The 18,970-nt window shown below is 42.7% G+C and overlaps 1 protein-coding gene across 3 annotated transcripts in view; it reads right to left on the reverse strand.

The window, feature by feature from the left end:
- KCNAB1 (potassium voltage-gated channel subfamily A regulatory beta subunit 1) overlaps positions 1-18,970 on the reverse strand; it is a 391,903-nt gene that overhangs the window by 254,027 nt on the left and 118,906 nt on the right. The window contains exon 1 of one of the 3 annotated variants that reach the window (XM_042954546.1): positions 17,604-18,447. The exons of the other annotated variants lie outside the window; for them this stretch is intronic. Within the exon in view, the coding sequence (XP_042810480.1) occupies positions 17,604-17,824 (221 nt within the window). The 5' untranslated portion in view covers positions 17,825-18,447. Of the gene's footprint in view, positions 1-17,603; positions 18,448-18,970 lie in introns of those variants that run through there. 3 annotated transcript variants of the gene reach the window in all.

Raw genomic sequence — 18,970 nt, forward strand, 5'->3', positions numbered from 1 at the left:
GTAAACTTTTTATTTATTTTTTAAATTATTTTTTAAATGTTTATTTTTGAGAAAGAGAGAATACCAGTGGGGGAGGGGCAGAGAGAGGGAGACAAGGGATCTGAAGTGGGCTCTGCTCTGAGAGCAGACAGCTTTCGATGTGGGGCTTGAACTTACAAACCGTGAGATCATGACGTGAGCCACCCAGGTGCCCCTAAAATGTAAACTTTTAAATTGTTTTTAATGTTTTTATTTTTGAGGGAGAAAGAGAGAGGCAGAGCGTGAGCAGGGGAAGGGCAGAGAGAGAGAGGGGGACACAGAATCTGAAGCAGGCTCCAGGCTCTGAGCTGTCAGCACAGAGCCTGACGCGGGGCTTGAACTCATCAACTGTGAGAAAGTGACCGGAGCCAAAGTTGGACACTTAACCGACTGAGCCACCCAGGCACCCCTAAACCGTAAACTTTTTAAAGGCAAAGACTGTTTTGTTCACCCCTGATCCTCAACACCCAGAACAGCACCTGGCATCGAGTGCTCAGGAAATATTTGTTGAGTGAATCCATTCATTAGAAATCCTATCAACCTTGATAGCTAAGAATACATATATATATATATATATGAGCATAATGCTCTGCTAGGATCTATTCTATACAACCCCCACTCCATTCTGGATAATCATAAGATGAGAAAGATTTAAGGCCAATAGTTTAATAATGAGACAGATCTCTCTACTAACTCCTGCTACACTGTGGTTAGAGCAGTGCGTGAGAGTTTAGTAATAATGTGGTCCATCAACAGCCTCTCCAAAACAGCGTTGCTCTGCCTTACCCATACATTTGTACTTTCCTTGGCCTCAGTTCTCTCTCAAAGGGACAATAACAGTACCAGGATAACTTCAGAGTCCTTAATTTTCTCTTTATACACAGCTCTGTACTACAAAACTCAGCTTCAATTTTAATAACATTCTCTCTTGTTCTAAATCAAAGTGGAGACATTTAATCATTCTTTTGAGAAATAAGTGCACCTGTGAGAGGAAGTTTTTAACCAAATAAATAATTTCTATTGTTGTGAAGGCAGAACAAAAAAGAAATGGTGGAAAAATTCAAATAAAAAGAGTTCCCTATTTCTGTAAAAATAAATTCTCTCTTAAGACAAATATATGCAGTTTCTGCATGGCTAAGCCTGGGGACTCCTATCTCTGCAGCATGAAGAATTTATCCTCTTCCTCATCCTTCTTTGGTTGGCTGACTTCCCATCTTGAAATGATGCCTAGATTGTCCTTCCTGCCCAACCTGTACATCTTCCAAAACACACACAAAGCAAGTAAGAATCGCAGACCATAAGCTCAAGTGTTTGGGAAATATAGCACGTTAACATTTTTCTATAAATTAATTTCAACGCAGGGAGCCCTTCCGCCAAGCTGACAAGAAATTCTACCTTCAGATGATATTGGCTCTCTTCTTGCCCTCTCCATGCCACTTGGGTTGTCTTAGGTCCCAGGGTCTTACCCTCCCAAGGAACCCTCCCACCACTGCTCATCTGTTCACTTTACCCCAGAGATTACACAGTGGTTGATTATGCTCCTTCCACACAACACAGGAAGCTTCATAGATCTCGGGGAGGTTGAACCCCTGACTGGGGATCCAGTCTATACCACAGGGCCATTCCCTATGAGATCCTATCACGTTCTTTGCATGCTATCAGGGACCAAGGCTTATGGGGCCTCAGACTTCCGGCCGAACCTCCCATCTAGCAGAATCTCAACTTAATCTGAGATATGCCTTTTCTCTCAAAACTGGTTCTCTTCAAGTGACCGAGGCTTTTGGAAACAAAAGACACACTTTCTGCAAGTAAGGAGGCACAAGCTACTTGCTTGAACAAAGACAAAAATGTGGAGGTGCAGGGAGAAACCACATATATTAATATCTTTAAATGGTCTCATCACATCTGCCCCACTGCAACCAATACAGAAGATCCCTCCTCGTTCATGCACCTCAGAAGAAAAGGGTAGATAGCTCAGTGTGGGCTGGAGGGACTAGATCTGGATTTGGAGTATCAAGTGATCCTGCGCCTAGGTCCTCAGGGAATTCAGACCCTCAGGTTGCTGCAGCCATTGAGAAAAAGCCAGAGTGACTGGATGTGCCTCGATAAGACTTAGCCAGCTCTATTTGCACATGATGTTCTGTTCAAAATCCAAGTCACTGAGGGGCTTTTGGAATTGTTCTATCCCGTATTTTAATTGACCAATACATACCTGTATTATTTATCAGTATAAATAATTTTCCCCTGAAGTATAGTTGGCATGGAGGTAGTCCCTTTTTACGACGTAATCCACTTACTACCATAAGGAATCTAGGTTTATAAACCACCTTGCTTTCAATGTCCCCTTCTTTGTCAAGGATCAAGCGAGAACTCGAGAATCACCATCTGACACAGACCCACGTTCTTCGCAGAAAAACAACACAAACAAAGACTCAGGCAGTCCCTGCACGATTCTCCCTCAAGACCCTGCACACAGCTGCACTTTGGTCTTTCCTAACAACACAGTGTATGGCCAGCAGATGCTTCTCAAGGACATGTGCATTGTTAAGGGTGAGAATAAGACAAATGTTACAAGCGTCGTGAATCCCTGTCTCAACCCTGCCATTTTTAGTCTTCTTTCCTGTAAGCCATGCAATTTGAGGTATCGCCTCATATTCTTTTCTGGTACAAGGCTAGGTGTAAGTAGATATAACAGACACGATGGGGGACAGCAAGCACAGGTCAGGCTTTTCAGCAGCCAAGGTCAAAAGCAGATAGGATTCTTGCCTTCAAAGGAAAGAAAATTCTTCATGACTGTCAAGAGGACAAGTCGGGTAGAGAACGAAGCCTGCACAAAAAGTCAAGAGAGTATATTGTAATACAATCCCCTGGAAGACTTTGAAGCTTATAAAAATGAAATCATTGTCCATTTCTCATCACCCACCCAACAAACTTCCATTGGTCACCTACAACAAGCCAGACATTGTGCTACATGGGGAACGACTAAAATATGAATATTCTCATGAAAAAACAAACTTTTAAAAAAGACCTATTGCAATGCTATCACCATATGCTTTAGAGCCTCAGCTATTCTTGTCCCCGTGTTATTGATATTGATAATTATGATGGATAACAATGGGTATTTTACATACATTATTTCATACAATCTTTCAAACAACCCCATAAAGGATTACCAGGTCCATCTTACAAACACTGGGGTACAGGGAAGTTAAGTAATTTGCTAGTGAAGACAAAGCTGGGTGAACAAACGTTGTAGTACCTTTGGCTACTAGGCCATGGAACCATTTGCTACTATTATCCATGTTTTGTGTTTGTACCTTAAACACACACACACACTTTGCTGGACTACATATTTATCCAAAAAAATCAACTGTAAAATATCTGTTTCCTCTCTGAGCTGCATGTAACTTTAGCTACTAATACCTAAAGATGCACTTATTCCCACTCAAGACAAATTTCTAATAATATGAAATACAAAAAAAACAAAATCCACATCATCTCTCAATTTCCTGCAGCCTACGGATTCTGGGATCAGCCCTGAGCTCAAGTATACATTCCTTGTGCTACTATACTGATCTAGTCCTGTCTTTGCCCTGGTTTTCTGGATAGAGTAACAATGAGGGACACCAAGCACCTGGACCATTCCACCGCCTCATGCTAAAAAAGGGAAACAGAATCCTGCCAATGTTAGAGTTTTTTTGTTCTGAGTTGCCCTTGGCATAAATACATGCTGGTCACTATAGGAAAATATTGGTCAGAAGCTGTCTGAACTTAAAATTGAAAACAAAAGACTGCACAACATGTCATTAGGTTTTGTTTTTGTGCCTCAGTTGCTGTAATTGAAAAAGGGCACAATATTACTTGCTACCTCCTTTCAAAGTTCTCCTCAAAGATAAAAAATAATATTAAGTTCTTTCAATTCCTCGGTTAAAATGTTTACATGAGACAATCAACAAAGATTTTAGTAACATAGAATGTTATTCAGACATTCTGATAATGATTGTATTTGTCTTTTGTTAACCCTGTCCCCAAAGCCTTTCCATCTCAAAATATCAAGCGGTCAAATGGCTAACATCCTTAGCAGCAATAACCAACAAGAAAAATCATAAACATTTTATGACTATGTCTATTGCTAAAACTAGTCGTTGCTAAAAGTCAAATACTTTGATCAACGGTATTATCATGCGATCGTATTGCCTTCTTGCTAAAAAATGAAACGGAAGCGTACTTGTTAAACTCATCACATTTGCTTCATTAGTGGTCATCGATGACCTATAACCAGGCAGAGTTCATTACTGCAATAAACATACAGACTTCAGTTGGTTTATCTTTCTTTTCTTTGGTCAACATTAAGCAATGTTGTCATTGTTATATTTGTGTTAGGACAATGTCTTCTCCACTTTAGAATACAGACTCTGTTAGTGGTAATTTAGGGGAGAGCAAAGACAGGTCTGGCTCCTTCCCTCCCTGCTCTCAGGGTACTACAAGTAGTGTTTGGTATTCATTGGTGGCTCTAAATACACTGTTACATATATACAAAGGCAATGTGATGGAATTGGAAAGGTACATGGAGTTGTCCAGCCCTGTGAGGGATTATAGAGCAATACTTGCCTAGTCCCATTTTATTATTTAAATAGGTTTCCCACCTAGCACGGAGCCCAACGTGGAAACTGAACTCACCACTTGAGATCGAGACATGAGCTGAGATCAAGGGTTGGCTGCCCAGCCAACAGAGCCACCCAGGCGCCCCTCATTCCCATTTTAGAATTACTTCCTCCACACTGCATTCTAACAGATGCCTTGCATCCAGCTCTAGAGTTCAGGGTGGTAGCACAGTCCATGACCTGCAAGGTTCCCAAAGAGGTCACTTCCTCACTCCCCTCTCACCGGAGCATTGCCTCCCTCACACCCTCCAAGAAACACTATCTGGCCGTGAGAGACTCAATTACACGACAAAGTTGTGTTTTAACTCTTGACTCCCTATTTCTGAATTCTCAAAGCTTCCTGATTCCCAGTGAATCTTTTCTTCTAGCTCACTTTGTGCCCACTAATATTGCTCCCCCAGTTTGATACAATCTGGTACTTAATGCTTGCATTCCGAGAGAGGGTATATAGATTTGAATGATTTGGCACCAAGAGTGCTATCTTCAAAGCCCACTACTCTAGACCTTGACAGAGGAGCTGGGGGCCTTTGGAAAGGGATTGAAAGAACTGAGGAACAGCCACCTTCTTCTATTGGTATGTGAGACAAAGATTCACAGAGGAAAACTGCATGAGATTAAAACATTTGAAAGTTTGTGTCAGAATAGGGACGCCTGGGTGGCTCAGTCAGTTAAGCATCTGACTTCGGCTCAGGTCATGATCTCACAGTCTGTGGGTTTGAACCCCACGTCGGACTCTGTGCTGACAGCTCAGAGCCTTGAGTCTGCTTCAGATTCCGTGTCTCCCTCTCTCTCTACCCCTCCCCTGCTCATGCTCTCAAAAATAAATATTAAAATTTTTTTAATAAAATTTGTGTTAGAATATATGCAAATTTTGTAAATAAGAAGAAAAGCCTTTCTGTGATTAAAATGACTGGTCAACATAATGGCTTCAAGAGAACAATAGTTAATAGAAGGGTTCAGAAAAAGAATTTCACATCTCTGCAAGAAACTCCTTTTCTCCCCCACAAGGTTGTTATGACCACAGTAACGAGGTAGGAACAGCAGGGGTTTTATGGAAGGTCTGTTATAGGATGTGCACAGAGCCTCACAGATGCATCATGTCAGGAAGAAAGACATGCTGCTTCAGCTCCTGCCACCCCACATGCTATAGGATGGAGTGGGATTCACATCTCACTAATTAGTTATGAAATTTTGATGCAGATATATTTAATATTTGGGGGGGGAGAAGAGAGAAAGAAAGTGGGGGAGGAAAAGAGAGAGAGGGAGACACAGAATCCAAAGCAGGCTCCAAGCTCTGAGCTGTCAGCACAGAACCCAACGCAGGGCTCGAAGTCATGGACCGTGAGATCATGACCTGAGCCAAAGTCTGACGCTTAAGTGACTGAGTCACCCAGGTGCCTCCATCCATGGGTTTTTCTATTAATGTCCACCTCCAAATCTTCTCATTTGTATTTAGATCATAAAAGAAAGGAGAAATAAAAAGCAAAAAGGGGGATCTCCAGTAGCTGTTAGCTTGAGGGGCCTTACAAGCAGAACAGACTCAAGCGATAACTGCCATTATAGTCACTGCCAAGGTCAAGATAATACTGTTTCAACTTTTTCACACTGGAGCTGTATGTTGTGACTAGGAATTTTTATTCTGATTGGAAACCTAAGCTGTAGCCATCCACAGAGAAAATCCCCAGTGCCCTGCATTTTCAGTGACCTCATTCTTCCTTTTGCGGTCTTGCCTCGCCTAAATCAGTCTTAGATGTTAGAGAAAGTGAGGAGGATGTAATGCTTGATACTTTGGGTCCCTTTAACTCTCCCCTCTCTTGCATAACATAGCACCATGGTATTACAGTAAGCTGTACATCAGCCCCTGGAAGTTGTTCATGCCCTCATTTCTGAAACCTATGAATAGGCTACCCTATGTAGTAAAGAAGACTTTGGGGATGTGATTATGTTAAAGATTTCAAGATGGGGAGATTATCCTGGATTAGCCGGGCGGACCCAGTGTTTTCATAGGAGTCCTTGTACGAGGGAGGCAGGCAGATCAAAGTGAGGAAAAGGAGATGTGAAGACAGAACCAGACGTGGAAAGATGTGCTTTGAAGGAGCCACAAGCTATAAAATGCAAGTGTCCTTGAGGAGCTGGAGAAGGCAAGGACATGAACTTCTACTTTGAAGCCTCCAGAAAGAGCACGGACCTCCTGACACCTTGATTTTAGACTCCCGACTTCCAGAACTGTTGGTGAAGGCACTAACTTGGTAGTTTGTTGCGGCAGCAATAGGAAAACGAGTATGTTATGCAGTGTCCAGGTTTGCTTCCTAAGCATACTTGCTGTTTCCCCTTCTAAATTACCTCTCTTTCTGAAACAGGACTGTGGAAGGTCCTGCCTAGGGGAAACAATTCCTGGAATCTGACGTTCTCAGGCAAGTACACACTCACTTCTCTAGGTAAGGAGTGACCCAAGGCTTTCGTGGACTAAGATGGGAGCCTCCTGATTTCAGAAGATGGCTTTGGGAGAAACTGTATTTGGGTAAAAGTGAAACCCCAAACTTCTTCCTTGCAAATGAAAGAGAGGCCATTATTAAGAGAGAAGTTGTACGTCACACCATGAATTTCCCAACTCCCACTTTTTGTTTAAGTAGTTCATAGATCTTCTCTTAAAACTGAACAAATATGTTTTCCATCAAGATGAAAACCCTGTGAAATCAAACAAAGACTCTCTGAGCATTTCCAGTCTTTTCAGTATATGCAAAGACTCCATAATGCAGAGGTGCTTGTGAATGAGGAGGTAGGTAATAGAGTATTAGTGAGTCAAAAGGCCTGTTTTCATCAAAATGCCTCAGAGGAATTCTTTGCTGGTTCTTGAGTTGAAAGAGGAGTAGCATTCATTAAAGCCACGCTATTTACACAGTCAGTTTTTATAACCAGCTTGTTGCTGTGGTCTCAGGCCAAAGACTCTAACAACAAAAACCCAGTAACATAAAAACCAAGTTTAAAGTGGAAATTAATTTCAAAGAAATGGAAAAGAGTGTGCTTTATTAGCATATGTTCTTCAGGAAAAAGCTCGCTTTTCTTATATAAGAGCTCTGTTAAACCAGATGGGCCTTCTAGTAGATAGAAACTCATCATGGAGAACTCTGTGGTTGGAATTTCCTGCAGCTAAGTCCCTTCAGGGCCACTGTCTTGGAAGATGTTAATTACCAACACAGAAGACTTTTCTTGTTATTAATACTGGTTCTGTACAATTGCCTTGATCTTTAAACCTGGAAGATTAAAAAAAAAAACTTCCCTATAAGAGGATATCAGAAAGCCAGTGAATCCTATTATCAGCTATTAGGTTTTTCTATTTGGATACCCAACTACCACTGAAACCTATAGATTAGATATGCACTTATTTAACCCAACAGACTTCAACTGTTCTTGTAACCTTTAGAGCCAATGATCTCTTAAGAGTTGCTATGTATCAGCACAATCACCCTCTGTGATTTTAATAAGTTATAATTTTAAAACATATTTCTCAGGAACTTTTTCCAAAGATTAGTTCAAAGTGTTAAAAATGGTTTCTCCCCCAGGGTGCCTGGGTGGCTCAGTGGGTTGAGTGCCCGACTTCTGCTCAGGTCATGATCTCACCACTCGTGAGTTCGAGCCCCACGTTGGGCTCTGTGCTGACAGCTCAGAGCCTGGAGCTTACTTCCTATTCTGTGTCTCCCTCTGTCTCTTCTCCTAACCCACTCACATTCTGTCTCTGTCTCTCTCAAAAATAAACATTAAAAAAATATTTTTTTAAAAAACATGGTTTCCCCCCTAAAAACAGTAAGCATGGCCATAAAATGCAAACAAGGGGACAAAGCAGGTTTCTGTTATTAGGTGATCTTGCTATTCCTTACTGAGAAGTCTAGGCCTTTCCTTGGAATTGTATCCAGTTCTGGGTGACCTAAAGAAGATGTAGACATTGTACAGGGGCTTTAAAGGAGCATCCTCATTACTGTGGGAAATCAGAAAATGAAATCTAGGAGGAAAAAACTGGAACTATCCTGAAAATTAGGAGGCTAAATGTTAGTAATGGTTTTCAAGTTCGGGAACACTTATGGACGAAGAAATTATATCTGTATCATTTTCAGTTCAACAGGGACAGGCCAAGAAGCTTCCAGTGCACCTTGAAAGGGGCCAAGTCAATTGCAAGAAGGAATTTTGTCATGGTCAAAAAAAATTTTTTTTTTAGACTCTTGGATGGTCTAGCAACAGAACAGTCAGGCCAGGTGAGCAGGTGCTGGACCAGAACGGGAGGGATCTCCTGCCTCAGGCATCAACAGGAGGTTGAGATCTTCCAGCAGGCCTCTGGGTGCCTCCCCTTGCCTCACTGCTCCACCGTTGCCACCTTGCCCCTCATTCTATCTTCACTTTCCAAATTGACATGACTGTTAGGGTCCAGACCACAGACAAGAGTTCTCAAATACCCTCACTTGATGGCTTCCTTGGGAGGTTTCAGAGCTTAATGAATGATTCTAATTCTTAGAAAGAAGAGCCAATTTTTTTTTTCATGACTGCTGTGAAAGGGGATTACACAATATTTCTTTAGGGGCCTTTACAAGTAGCTGCTGCACAGCACAAATTGGAAAAACAGGACAGATTTCTCATGAGGGCTGGACCAGATGGCCTGTGCGAGTGCTCTCAGAGTCCTCCCTAGTTGTCGATTCCAAGAAAAAGCATCACTGCTGGGCTTCTGTTTTGGTTTCCAATCTGAGTAACTGAAAATCAACCTGCAATGAGGATTTTTAAATGTATTTTGATTCTGACTCTCAGGAGCAGACTTTCAAAGTAATCTCTAAAAGCATGGAGGAGAGTAACGTCTGTTCAGTACTGAATGTCCCAATGAGCATTTCATATCCCAGGTTGACATGGAGCACTGTCCCATCATCTGAGCCCATGGTTTTGTAGGTCTCTGAGATACCAGTTCTGTAGAAACTGTGACACTAAGCACACTATCTTCTAGAACTGAATTTTCATCCAGTTTCAGAACATGTACAAGTAGAGAGAGCCAGGGAACTCCTCTGGGGTCCTCACAATTCTGTAATAGATGGAGAAAGTTTCTTTGGCTCTCTTACTGCACAATAAGGCTTTGCTTCTTCTAAAGAAAAGTATGAACTGGAAACTGTGCATTTGTATAGAAGAAAATTGCCCTTTCTAGAAGCATTTTATGTACTGTCCTTCTTTTCGATGTTGAAAAATGGAGGGTAACCAAGAGGCTACAGTGTAGAAGCTTAAGGCAAGTAAGGAATCCTGCTCCTGCAGTCAGGACACCTGAGTTTGGCCTTGACTCTCCCATCACCTCCTTGAGTAACTTTGATGAAGGAACTGGCCATTCTGTATAAAATAATATGACTGAATTGGACGGCATCTAAAGTTCCTTCAGCACTAGCCTCCACTACAAATTTACTTATTTCTAGTGATCACGTAAGATTAAAAACTCTAAGTTTTGAAATGGATATTTTTAAGACTTTTGCCTTAAGTTCTTCACTCTCTATAACTGTTTATTTTCTAATTCTGAAGAGCAGGAAACCGATGACCAAAACATTTTTTAAACATACAACAATGATTAATTGGCAACATTGAATAATTTTTTATCATAGTCTAATAATGACTACCAGAATGGCTTTGATATTCCTGTAAAGTAGGAATCAATGCTTCTGAATTCAATTCTTCTCATACCAGGGTTTTCTCTCCTAAAAGGAATGTCAAATTCAAAAAAAAAAAAAAGGCCAAGAATCCTATATTTTGATCAGATTCACTGGACCTAAATCTCATTCCATTCAATATACTAATGACAGATTATATACTTGAAGAAATGAGTTTGAAAATTCAAAGTCAAATATATGAATCTGATTTCCCTTGTGAACATAATGGGATTTCTTTCCTCCCTTCAGAACATTTCTCAAAATTACCACAAGTTCAAGTATTTGCAGAATTTTCTTTAAAGAAAGGATTTCTATAAAAGGAGTACACTTCTGAAGGGGGGCATTGCATGGATTGGGGTTAGAGACTTCATATGCAACAACCCAGTTGAAGATTACAGCTGGAAGATGAGCTGTTTCTGGAAACACTTTGGAAAGATTCCTTCACTTGTATGTGCCCCACACATGCACACACACAGGCGCATGCGCGTGCACACACACACACACACACACACACACACACACACACACACACTCTTCCAGAACCATGGAACTGGAACGACGTTTGCCTAACAACTTCCGGGAGGCTGCCTCCCCTCCTACCATTTTCTCACCAGCCCATGGATGCCAGACTTCTGACTGCTGTCTTGCAGAGGTGGAATAAACTCTATGAGACTGAATCAGCAACTAATTTTCAGGAAGGTTTCTCCACCTCCCCATTCTCACCATTTTGCTTTGAGGAAGAGAGGAAAGCCCATGCTATCAGTGGAAACAACAACGGTACTCTTAAAAAAAAAAAAAAAAAACTGACATTCTAAAAAACCAAGCTGCTCTCTTCTCTGGACTGAAATCAAATATTTCTATTTGAAACACAGCCACAGAGCAGGCTCTTCTCTTCCCCCCTCTTCAGCCCACCTATTTCCTCCCACTTTTCTCCATACGCATGTGCGCAAACACACACACATACACACATTCGGTGCCTTTTACGTAATCGGCTGACAAGACTGATCTTTCACTTCAATTGCTTTAATTCAAAACCTGCCCACCATTCGTGGGAGGTAAGGAACGGTGGATGACACGTGTGCTTTAATAAAGAGGCTGCGAAAGGAGGAGCATGGGAAAAGCATCTGGTCTGAGTCTTCTGTGTAGTCTCGATTCTCTGTAGGAAAAGAGGGAATGCTACGGAATTAAAGCACATTCTCTTACTTCACATTTACAACTCCGCAAATTGTTTTTGGAACAACTGCCAGGTTAATCCTTTCTTAACAGAACTTTAAGGAGACAACCTGTTCAAAAATCAGCAACCTCCATTGCTGATGTTCACCTGATGCCTAAAACGGGTTCCCCTGGCCTCCGAGGTGCCATAATCTGACCCTTCTTTACCTACAAGATGCTCTCTCCCCCACCTCCCTGCACAGACCCTCTACCCTATTCTATGATTTCTTAACCCTGCAAGTGCAGTCTTTGGGACATGCTGCCCACCTGCTGTAGCCTGTTCCCCTCCTGCTCTGTGCCCATCTTGGCGTTTCTCCTTCTTCAATGCCAAGCTTCCCTGGCTTTTCTCATGTGACCTCTCCCTGACTCCTACAGCCCCTGCTAAATGAGGTCTCTTCACACTATAGCAACAATCCTTCTTTGTATCACATATGCAGCCTTTTTGTGTACATACCTAGTCACACCAAACTGTAAAGACTCAAGAGACAACCCTCCCACTTGGCATTTAACATAGCATCCCACAGACATGGCCGTTCGTTTTCCAAGCATTTATCGAATAACTCTCATGTGCCAGGTGCCAGATCAGATTCTGGGGTTACAGAGATGAATAAAATCCAAAACTCAAGCTGCTCACAGACTGCCAGGGAAGACACGGATGCAAACAGATAATAGCAACAGTATGCCATCAATAATCTCCATCACAGAAGTAAGAACCAGTTGCAGTGGGGGCACGAAAGAGCGAGTATTTAATGCTAAGTGGAGTGGAGCCGGGCAAGGTTTTATTGAGAAGGTTATGCTAGTGTTTGGTCTTGGAGAATGCATAGGAGTTTGCCTGGTCAAGTGAGGTAGGAGAATTCTAGAATAGAACAGCCAGAACGGGAAATGATACAGAAGGACCAAAAAACCAAGAAGGTTCCGGGCACTGTGAGGGGTCCTCTCCCAAGTAGGTACTTCTGAGAATGCATGTGGTCATCAGAGGAAAGATGAGAACAGAGTCACAACTGGGAAAAAATGATGGAAGCCACACCATGAAGGACCTCAGGTGCCAGGTTAGGTACTTTGGATTTTTATTCCCTGAGCTACTGAATGGCACTGAAGGAATTTGAGGATAATGTTGTAATCTGAAGTTATCTAATGCATGCTAAAAATAAGGACAACAACCTGACTTTTTTTAAACCATTCATCCACCAAAGGACACACTGAAATATCCAAACCATGGAATAAAAAGAAACGAACTACTGAGACACACAGCAATTCTTTTGGGTCTGAAGAGAATTATACTGAGTGGAAAAAAAAAAATCCCCAAAGATTACAAATTGTATGATTCCATTTACATAAAATGTTCTTGAAGAAAGAAAATTATGGAGCCAGATCGGAGAGCAGTGGTTGCCAAAGACTGTGTAGGGATTGGGGAAGGTTATACAGATGTGGTTACAAAGGGGAAGCATGAGGGGCCCTCGTGGTGATGGAATAATTCTGATTCTTCACTGTGGTGGTGGTTACACAAACTTCTACATGTGATAAAACTGCATGGACATACAAAGATACACACATATGAATACACATATACTGGTAAAATCTGAATAAATTCTGTGGGTTATGGCAATGTCAATTAATTGGTTTTGATGTTGTGCTATAGTTATACAAGATGTTACCACTAGAGAAAACTGGATTAAGGGTACACAAAAGCTTTCCATATTTTTCTCACAAATTCCTGTGAATTTGTACTTATTTCAAAAACACTTTTAAGTGACCAAAATGGTACAAGGTGATTAACCTAAAAAACTGGGAAAAGTGGGGTGCGTGGGTGGCTCAGTCAGTTAAACATCTGACTTTGGCTCAGGTCATGATCTTGCGGCCTGTGGGTTCGAGCCCTACATTGGGCTCTGGGCTGACAGCTCAGAGCCTGGAGCCTGCTTCTGATTCTGTGTTTCGCTCTCTCTGCCCCTCCCCTGCTTGCTGTCTCTCTCTCTCTCTCTCTCAGAAATAAACATTAAAAAGCTAAACAAAACAAAACAAAAAAACTGGAAAAAGTAACTTCTTAAAGTGGAATTTAAAGATTATTGCTCAACAATATTGATTCTTTGTAAAGGGTTCTCTTAAGAACTTCAAAGCCTGTTTTATGTAACATTACAGCACAAAGTTTTATTGACATGGGTGTATATATTACAGGTAAGATTTTTCTCAATGAATTGAGTCCATCAATATTCAAATTGTTCTAGGACTAAAGTAACAATTTCAGAATGGGGGTGGGTAGATATCAGTACAAATATGCTCAAACCTGAATGACAAAAGGCCTGAGACCATGTCAAATACTAGTAGAATCATTGTAAAAAGTTATTTTAAAAAAAGACACCCAACCACCCAAATAAGCAAAACCAAAAAACAAAACAAAACAAAACAAAACAACCCAAAAGACAAATCTGATTTAACTTCTATTCTCAGTGATTTGGCTTCCTTATGATGAAAGGTACGTACGGATCTTCATCGATCATGTATGGTTACAGAGCATACATCAAACTTTAACACAGTGTGATGAACTCGGAGATTTAAAACACACACAAAACTAAAATAAAGCAACTCTCCTGCATTAACAAAGCACAAGTGTAAAAACTGTAAGAAACACAATAGTCTTATGTTGTTTACATACAGGATAGTCCCCAGAATAACAGTTAGGTGGAATCTTGTTCTCTTGGGCTAAAAGTAGCCTTTGAATAGCAGATTTTTCTAGTGGATTTTTTTTTATCCTCAGCCTTGAAACAATAGCTAACTTTAAGCAAGCTTTTAGCACAATGGTGCTGTGAAGGCTATTGAGTATTTATTCTTGCAGAATTCAGATGCTTCACACAAGTATAAATTAATTCTTTCTAAATCCCAAGTTCACGAGTTCCTGATTAATGAACGGTAATCATGGGCTATTATAGGAGTTGGGCTTTCGAAATTATAAGGTGAGGGCATCTGGGCAGCTCAGTCGGTTAAATCATCTCGGTTTTGGCTGAAGTCATGATCTCACAGTTCATGGGTTCAAGTCCCACACTGGGCTCTGTGTGACAGCACACAGCCTGCTTGGGATTCTCTGTCTCCCTCTCTCTGTCCCTTCCCCACTTGCACTCTCTCTCTCAAATAAATAAGCATTAAAACATAAAAATTATAAAGCATCAGGTAAGTAAGAGGCATTCTACTCTTTTATCAGGGTTGTAACAAGTAGGTCCTCAATGTCCAGGTAGCGCCTGAGGGAAGTCCCTGGGTTGGCAGATAGATGGCAGATATGGGCACATTTTCACTCATGCCCCAAGATGCAGGCGTAATTCTGGAACTGAAGCAGGGACAGTAGCCTCAAGGTGAAGAAGTTAGCCCAGGCATGACCATCATCTTCCCCAAATAAAGTCTTCCTACGAATGTCTCCTAATAGATTTTATGATTTGTTTTCTTGCTTGTGGTCTGCTTCCCCAACCTGAATGTAAGCCTCAAACCTTGTCTGCTGTCTGCACCTTTGGCAGCCCAGTTCTAGTAGGGCTCCTGGTACAGAATAGATGCTCAATAAATATTTGTTGACTAAAATACCTCTTCACTCTGTAACACTGCTTTTAGATAAAAAAGAAAAGTGAGTGGCAGACACTTTTCAAATTCTGATGAAAGCTATGAGCCCTCCCCTTGGCAAAAAGATGAATGAAAAGACACTGGGTTTTTGTGGTTGTTGTTGCTGTTGGTTTTTTTTTTTATTATTCTGTAGAATTTATAAATCCTAGCTTAAGCTATTCCTATGGACATCATTTTCAAGGATGCAAGGTTATTGTAAACACAGTTAGCCACTTTTTTAAATTTTTGCTATTTGTTATCAATAACACATGCTATTTTAGTGACATTAAGGACAAAGAAAATGATAATTTGGCTAATAATAACATTTCTATCCCGTTTTGTTTGTTTTTTTTTATAAAGTGCAGAGCTTGTCTCTCGCCCTCCCTCTTTCTTTCTCCAACCCTAAGTGTACATTTGGCATAATTTCAACCTCTTTCCTAAAGGCACTGAGTGGAATTTGAAGGAGAGAGGGGTTAAGTCGCATTCACACACACAGAGAACCACCTGCCTGTCATGGGTAGGATGGTTCAGAATAAAAGGCAAGTGGAGAATCTTGTCCAGTCACCATAAGTCACAAAGGAGTCTAAGAATACTGAAAAACGCAGATGGCTAACTTTTTGTCAGAAAAGAGCTGTCCTTAGTTGCCAGGAATGGAAGGTGCCCACGTGAATCTTACTCGCACACTGAGCTTTTGTAAAGAGAGACAGTTATTATCCAACCTGAGCTGAGCTGCACATATCACCAGAAAAACCTTCCTGGATATCTCCTGCCTTCTAAGAAGCTTCGCAAAACCAAACTTCCAACACAATGATCCATAAGCAACTATGAAACTCTGCCACAAGAAAGGAAGAGTATTACTTTTTATTTCTTCTGGTTTACAGAAACAAAGCTCATGGTGCTGCTAGAATGCTGGCGGCCACCATTCAAGTGACCTCTGTGATCCGCCTGATCTCCGAGAGTCCCATTCCTAGGGGCCCTGCTGATCAAGACAGCAGCTTGTCTTCCCTCACAGCAGCCGGACTGCAGGCAGAGCAGAGCCCTCAGGGCAGGGTTGGGTGTGTGCCACACAAGCCAGGCACGATACAAAATGCCAATGCACTGGAGGCTGCGGTCTCAGTTAGCTAACAGTCACTGTGGGCCCCCCCCCCCCCTTCCCCACCATGTAAACACTGGGAAAAACAGAGTTGCATGAAGGTAGGCTGCTAGCATCCTTCCGGGTTGGGGCAAAAAGCTTTAGCTATGGTATTGTAGTGCCTCCCCCAAGCACATGGCTTGCTTTCTTAATGGCTCAAAAATCCATCACAACAACAGTGCTTGGTGCTTCTGCAAGGAGGAGCTCCCAGTACCTCTACAAAGAAACTTTTTCAAGGGTAACTTTTGTAGAAATGGGTTTAAAAGCCTATTGCAGAAACCCCACGTGGGAAGCCTGAGGTGTGCATTATGTTCATTGCATCAAGTTCCTTTCATCCTGAAACCTGGCTCCTAACAGAGATGAGGCATAGTTAAATGTGAGTAATTGACAAAATCGTATCTGCAAAGTAGAATAACCAAAGCCTTTGGAAGATGCCTCATTAGCTTCTCTCCTCTACCTCTGCAAACACGTTGAGACTAGAAGGACAGCAGTTTTAAAGAAATAAAGCCAGGAGGGCTCAGTGCAAGGCAGATAGCATGAGAAGGCAGGAGTCACATAATTGAATAATGAAATTTTCTACTTATCAAATTTAAGTCATTCTCTATGAAAGAGAGCATCGACTAGTACTGGGAAGGCCTCCAGCTATGGAAAATAAGCTAGAGGAAGAGGGACCTTAAAAATTTATGAGGAAACGCATATTAAAACAAATGACTTTTTCTCCGTATTTCATAAGAAGGTCTCCATTTTATTCCAAGCGGTAATTTAGATTTAAATGTGTCAGTGTTCAACCTAATCTACCTTTATAGGCGTTTCTTCCTGCAACAAAACTTCCTTAAGAGCTTGCACAGCATTTGCTGCCTTGGTCTTTCGAAAGCTAAATAAGAATGCAGTACTAGATGGGAAACTAATTTGAATAGTATAAGCACAGAAACTACAGTCTGCACCATAAAATAGGACCAACACATTTGCTGTTGAAAAACTACCCTGATCTCAATACCAGTTTCCAGCAGTTGTGTTAGTCTCTGCAGACTGGAATTCATTCAACTGCTAAAGGTGTTCGTAACACTTTAGAATATACAAAACGGGCTGCATTTTTTTAAAAATACCACACACACACACACACACACACACACACACACACACACACACAACACAACACAACACAACCTCTTTGGGTGTCCCCTCTCCTAAGGAGCTATTTTAGAGACACCTGAGTATTCTAAATTAAGCAACCATCCACCGGCAAGTCACTTCTCAAAACCGATGAACTGTCCCCCAGTGCACCTGTATAGAACACAGAAACCCCGGGCAGATGGAATCTTACATCCATACCTATATTTCATGCCAGTCTGCTTTGCGGTGGACTCTTTGAGAGAAATGTGATGCTGAGGGGTGAACGTCCCCAGGCTGCGCGCGATGATAGCGACCGTGCGGAATTTGGCCCGGGCTGCGTTCACCACATTGGGGGCGGTGGAGCTCTGCTTGCTCAGAAGTCGGTCCTCACCATTCCGGCTCTTCAAATTGTGCTCTGTGCAGGCTATGGAGACTTGCATTGCTTCCCCGGGCAGCGCACGGTCCCTCTCAGAACCCCAGAACACAGGCAGTCACGAGAGGTTGAGCAGCTGGGGGGGTTTCTGCTCGTCTTTTAACCCCTCCTTGCTCCCCCTTCCTGGGGATGCCGTCAGACGAGTCCTCGCGGCAGAGGACTTCAGAGCCAGGCAAGTGGCAGGAGTGGCTGCGGTGCAGAACAGAGTCCCAGGCTCCGAGAGAAGTAAACAGCCAGCCCTGAAGTTGTCACAGCAGCTGGAGCGCCGATCAGGCTCACAAATCTTCCCGGGCAGTAATCTCGGCTGATTAGACAGCCAAATCCATGCAGTCGGGAGGTTCTTGCAGACGCCTAAAGCTGAGCATTCGCGCTGACTGCCGGGGCCAGTCCACCGTGTCTGAATGCGGGCTCGCCTCTGGGCGATGGCTCAAATCCACGCAGGCATATACCGCAAGATGCGCCGCCAGCACGCTCTGGACCTCAGGCAGGATGCTCAACTGACACGCGGAGCATCCAAGAAGCAGCTAATCGCAAGCTGGTCCCCAGGGACCGGTGGTCTCCATCCACTCAGACTGTCAGCTCCTTCCCCTCCCCGCCCCACTTCGGGAGGTCTGGGGCCGGGGGGGGGGGGGGGGGGGGGGGGGGGGGGGGGGGGGGGGGAGCGTGCTCAAGACCCCTCCCCACTCATTTTCAGGCAAAAGCCTGGGTTGCTGAGCCCACACTGACAAATGTTTGCAGCTGCACAGAAGCGCAGGCTGGCCCCTTTAAAGAGCTCCTAGCCTTTGTGTGCGACAAGGCAGGGACCACTTTCACCAGACACTTGCTGTAACAGAATCTGGAGGGCAGCTCATAAAGGGGGGAGGGCAGCTCATAAAGGGGGGGGGGGGTCTGCCCAGATTCAGACCAAATCTTGCTGCAGCACAACAGTTGGAAGTGGGGGAAGGCAGAGTGGGGGTGCTTCTGCCACGGAACATGCCAGTGAATTAACACGTGAATACTCTGTGACTGGCTTACTAAAACACTACTTGAAATCCCTGTTATTAGCCTTGTTAGAGTTCATTTCCCCTTCCCGCGTTATTCCTGAAGACGGTAAGTTTGAAGTTTCTTGAAAAACCACAGTGCAGACTTTTTGGAGTCAGCTAACTTGCCGTAA

The sequence above is a fragment of the Panthera leo genome, chromosome C2 (assembly GCF_018350215.1).
Source record: "Panthera leo isolate Ple1 chromosome C2, P.leo_Ple1_pat1.1, whole genome shotgun sequence".
NCBI lineage: Eukaryota > Metazoa > Chordata > Mammalia > Carnivora > Felidae > Panthera > Panthera leo.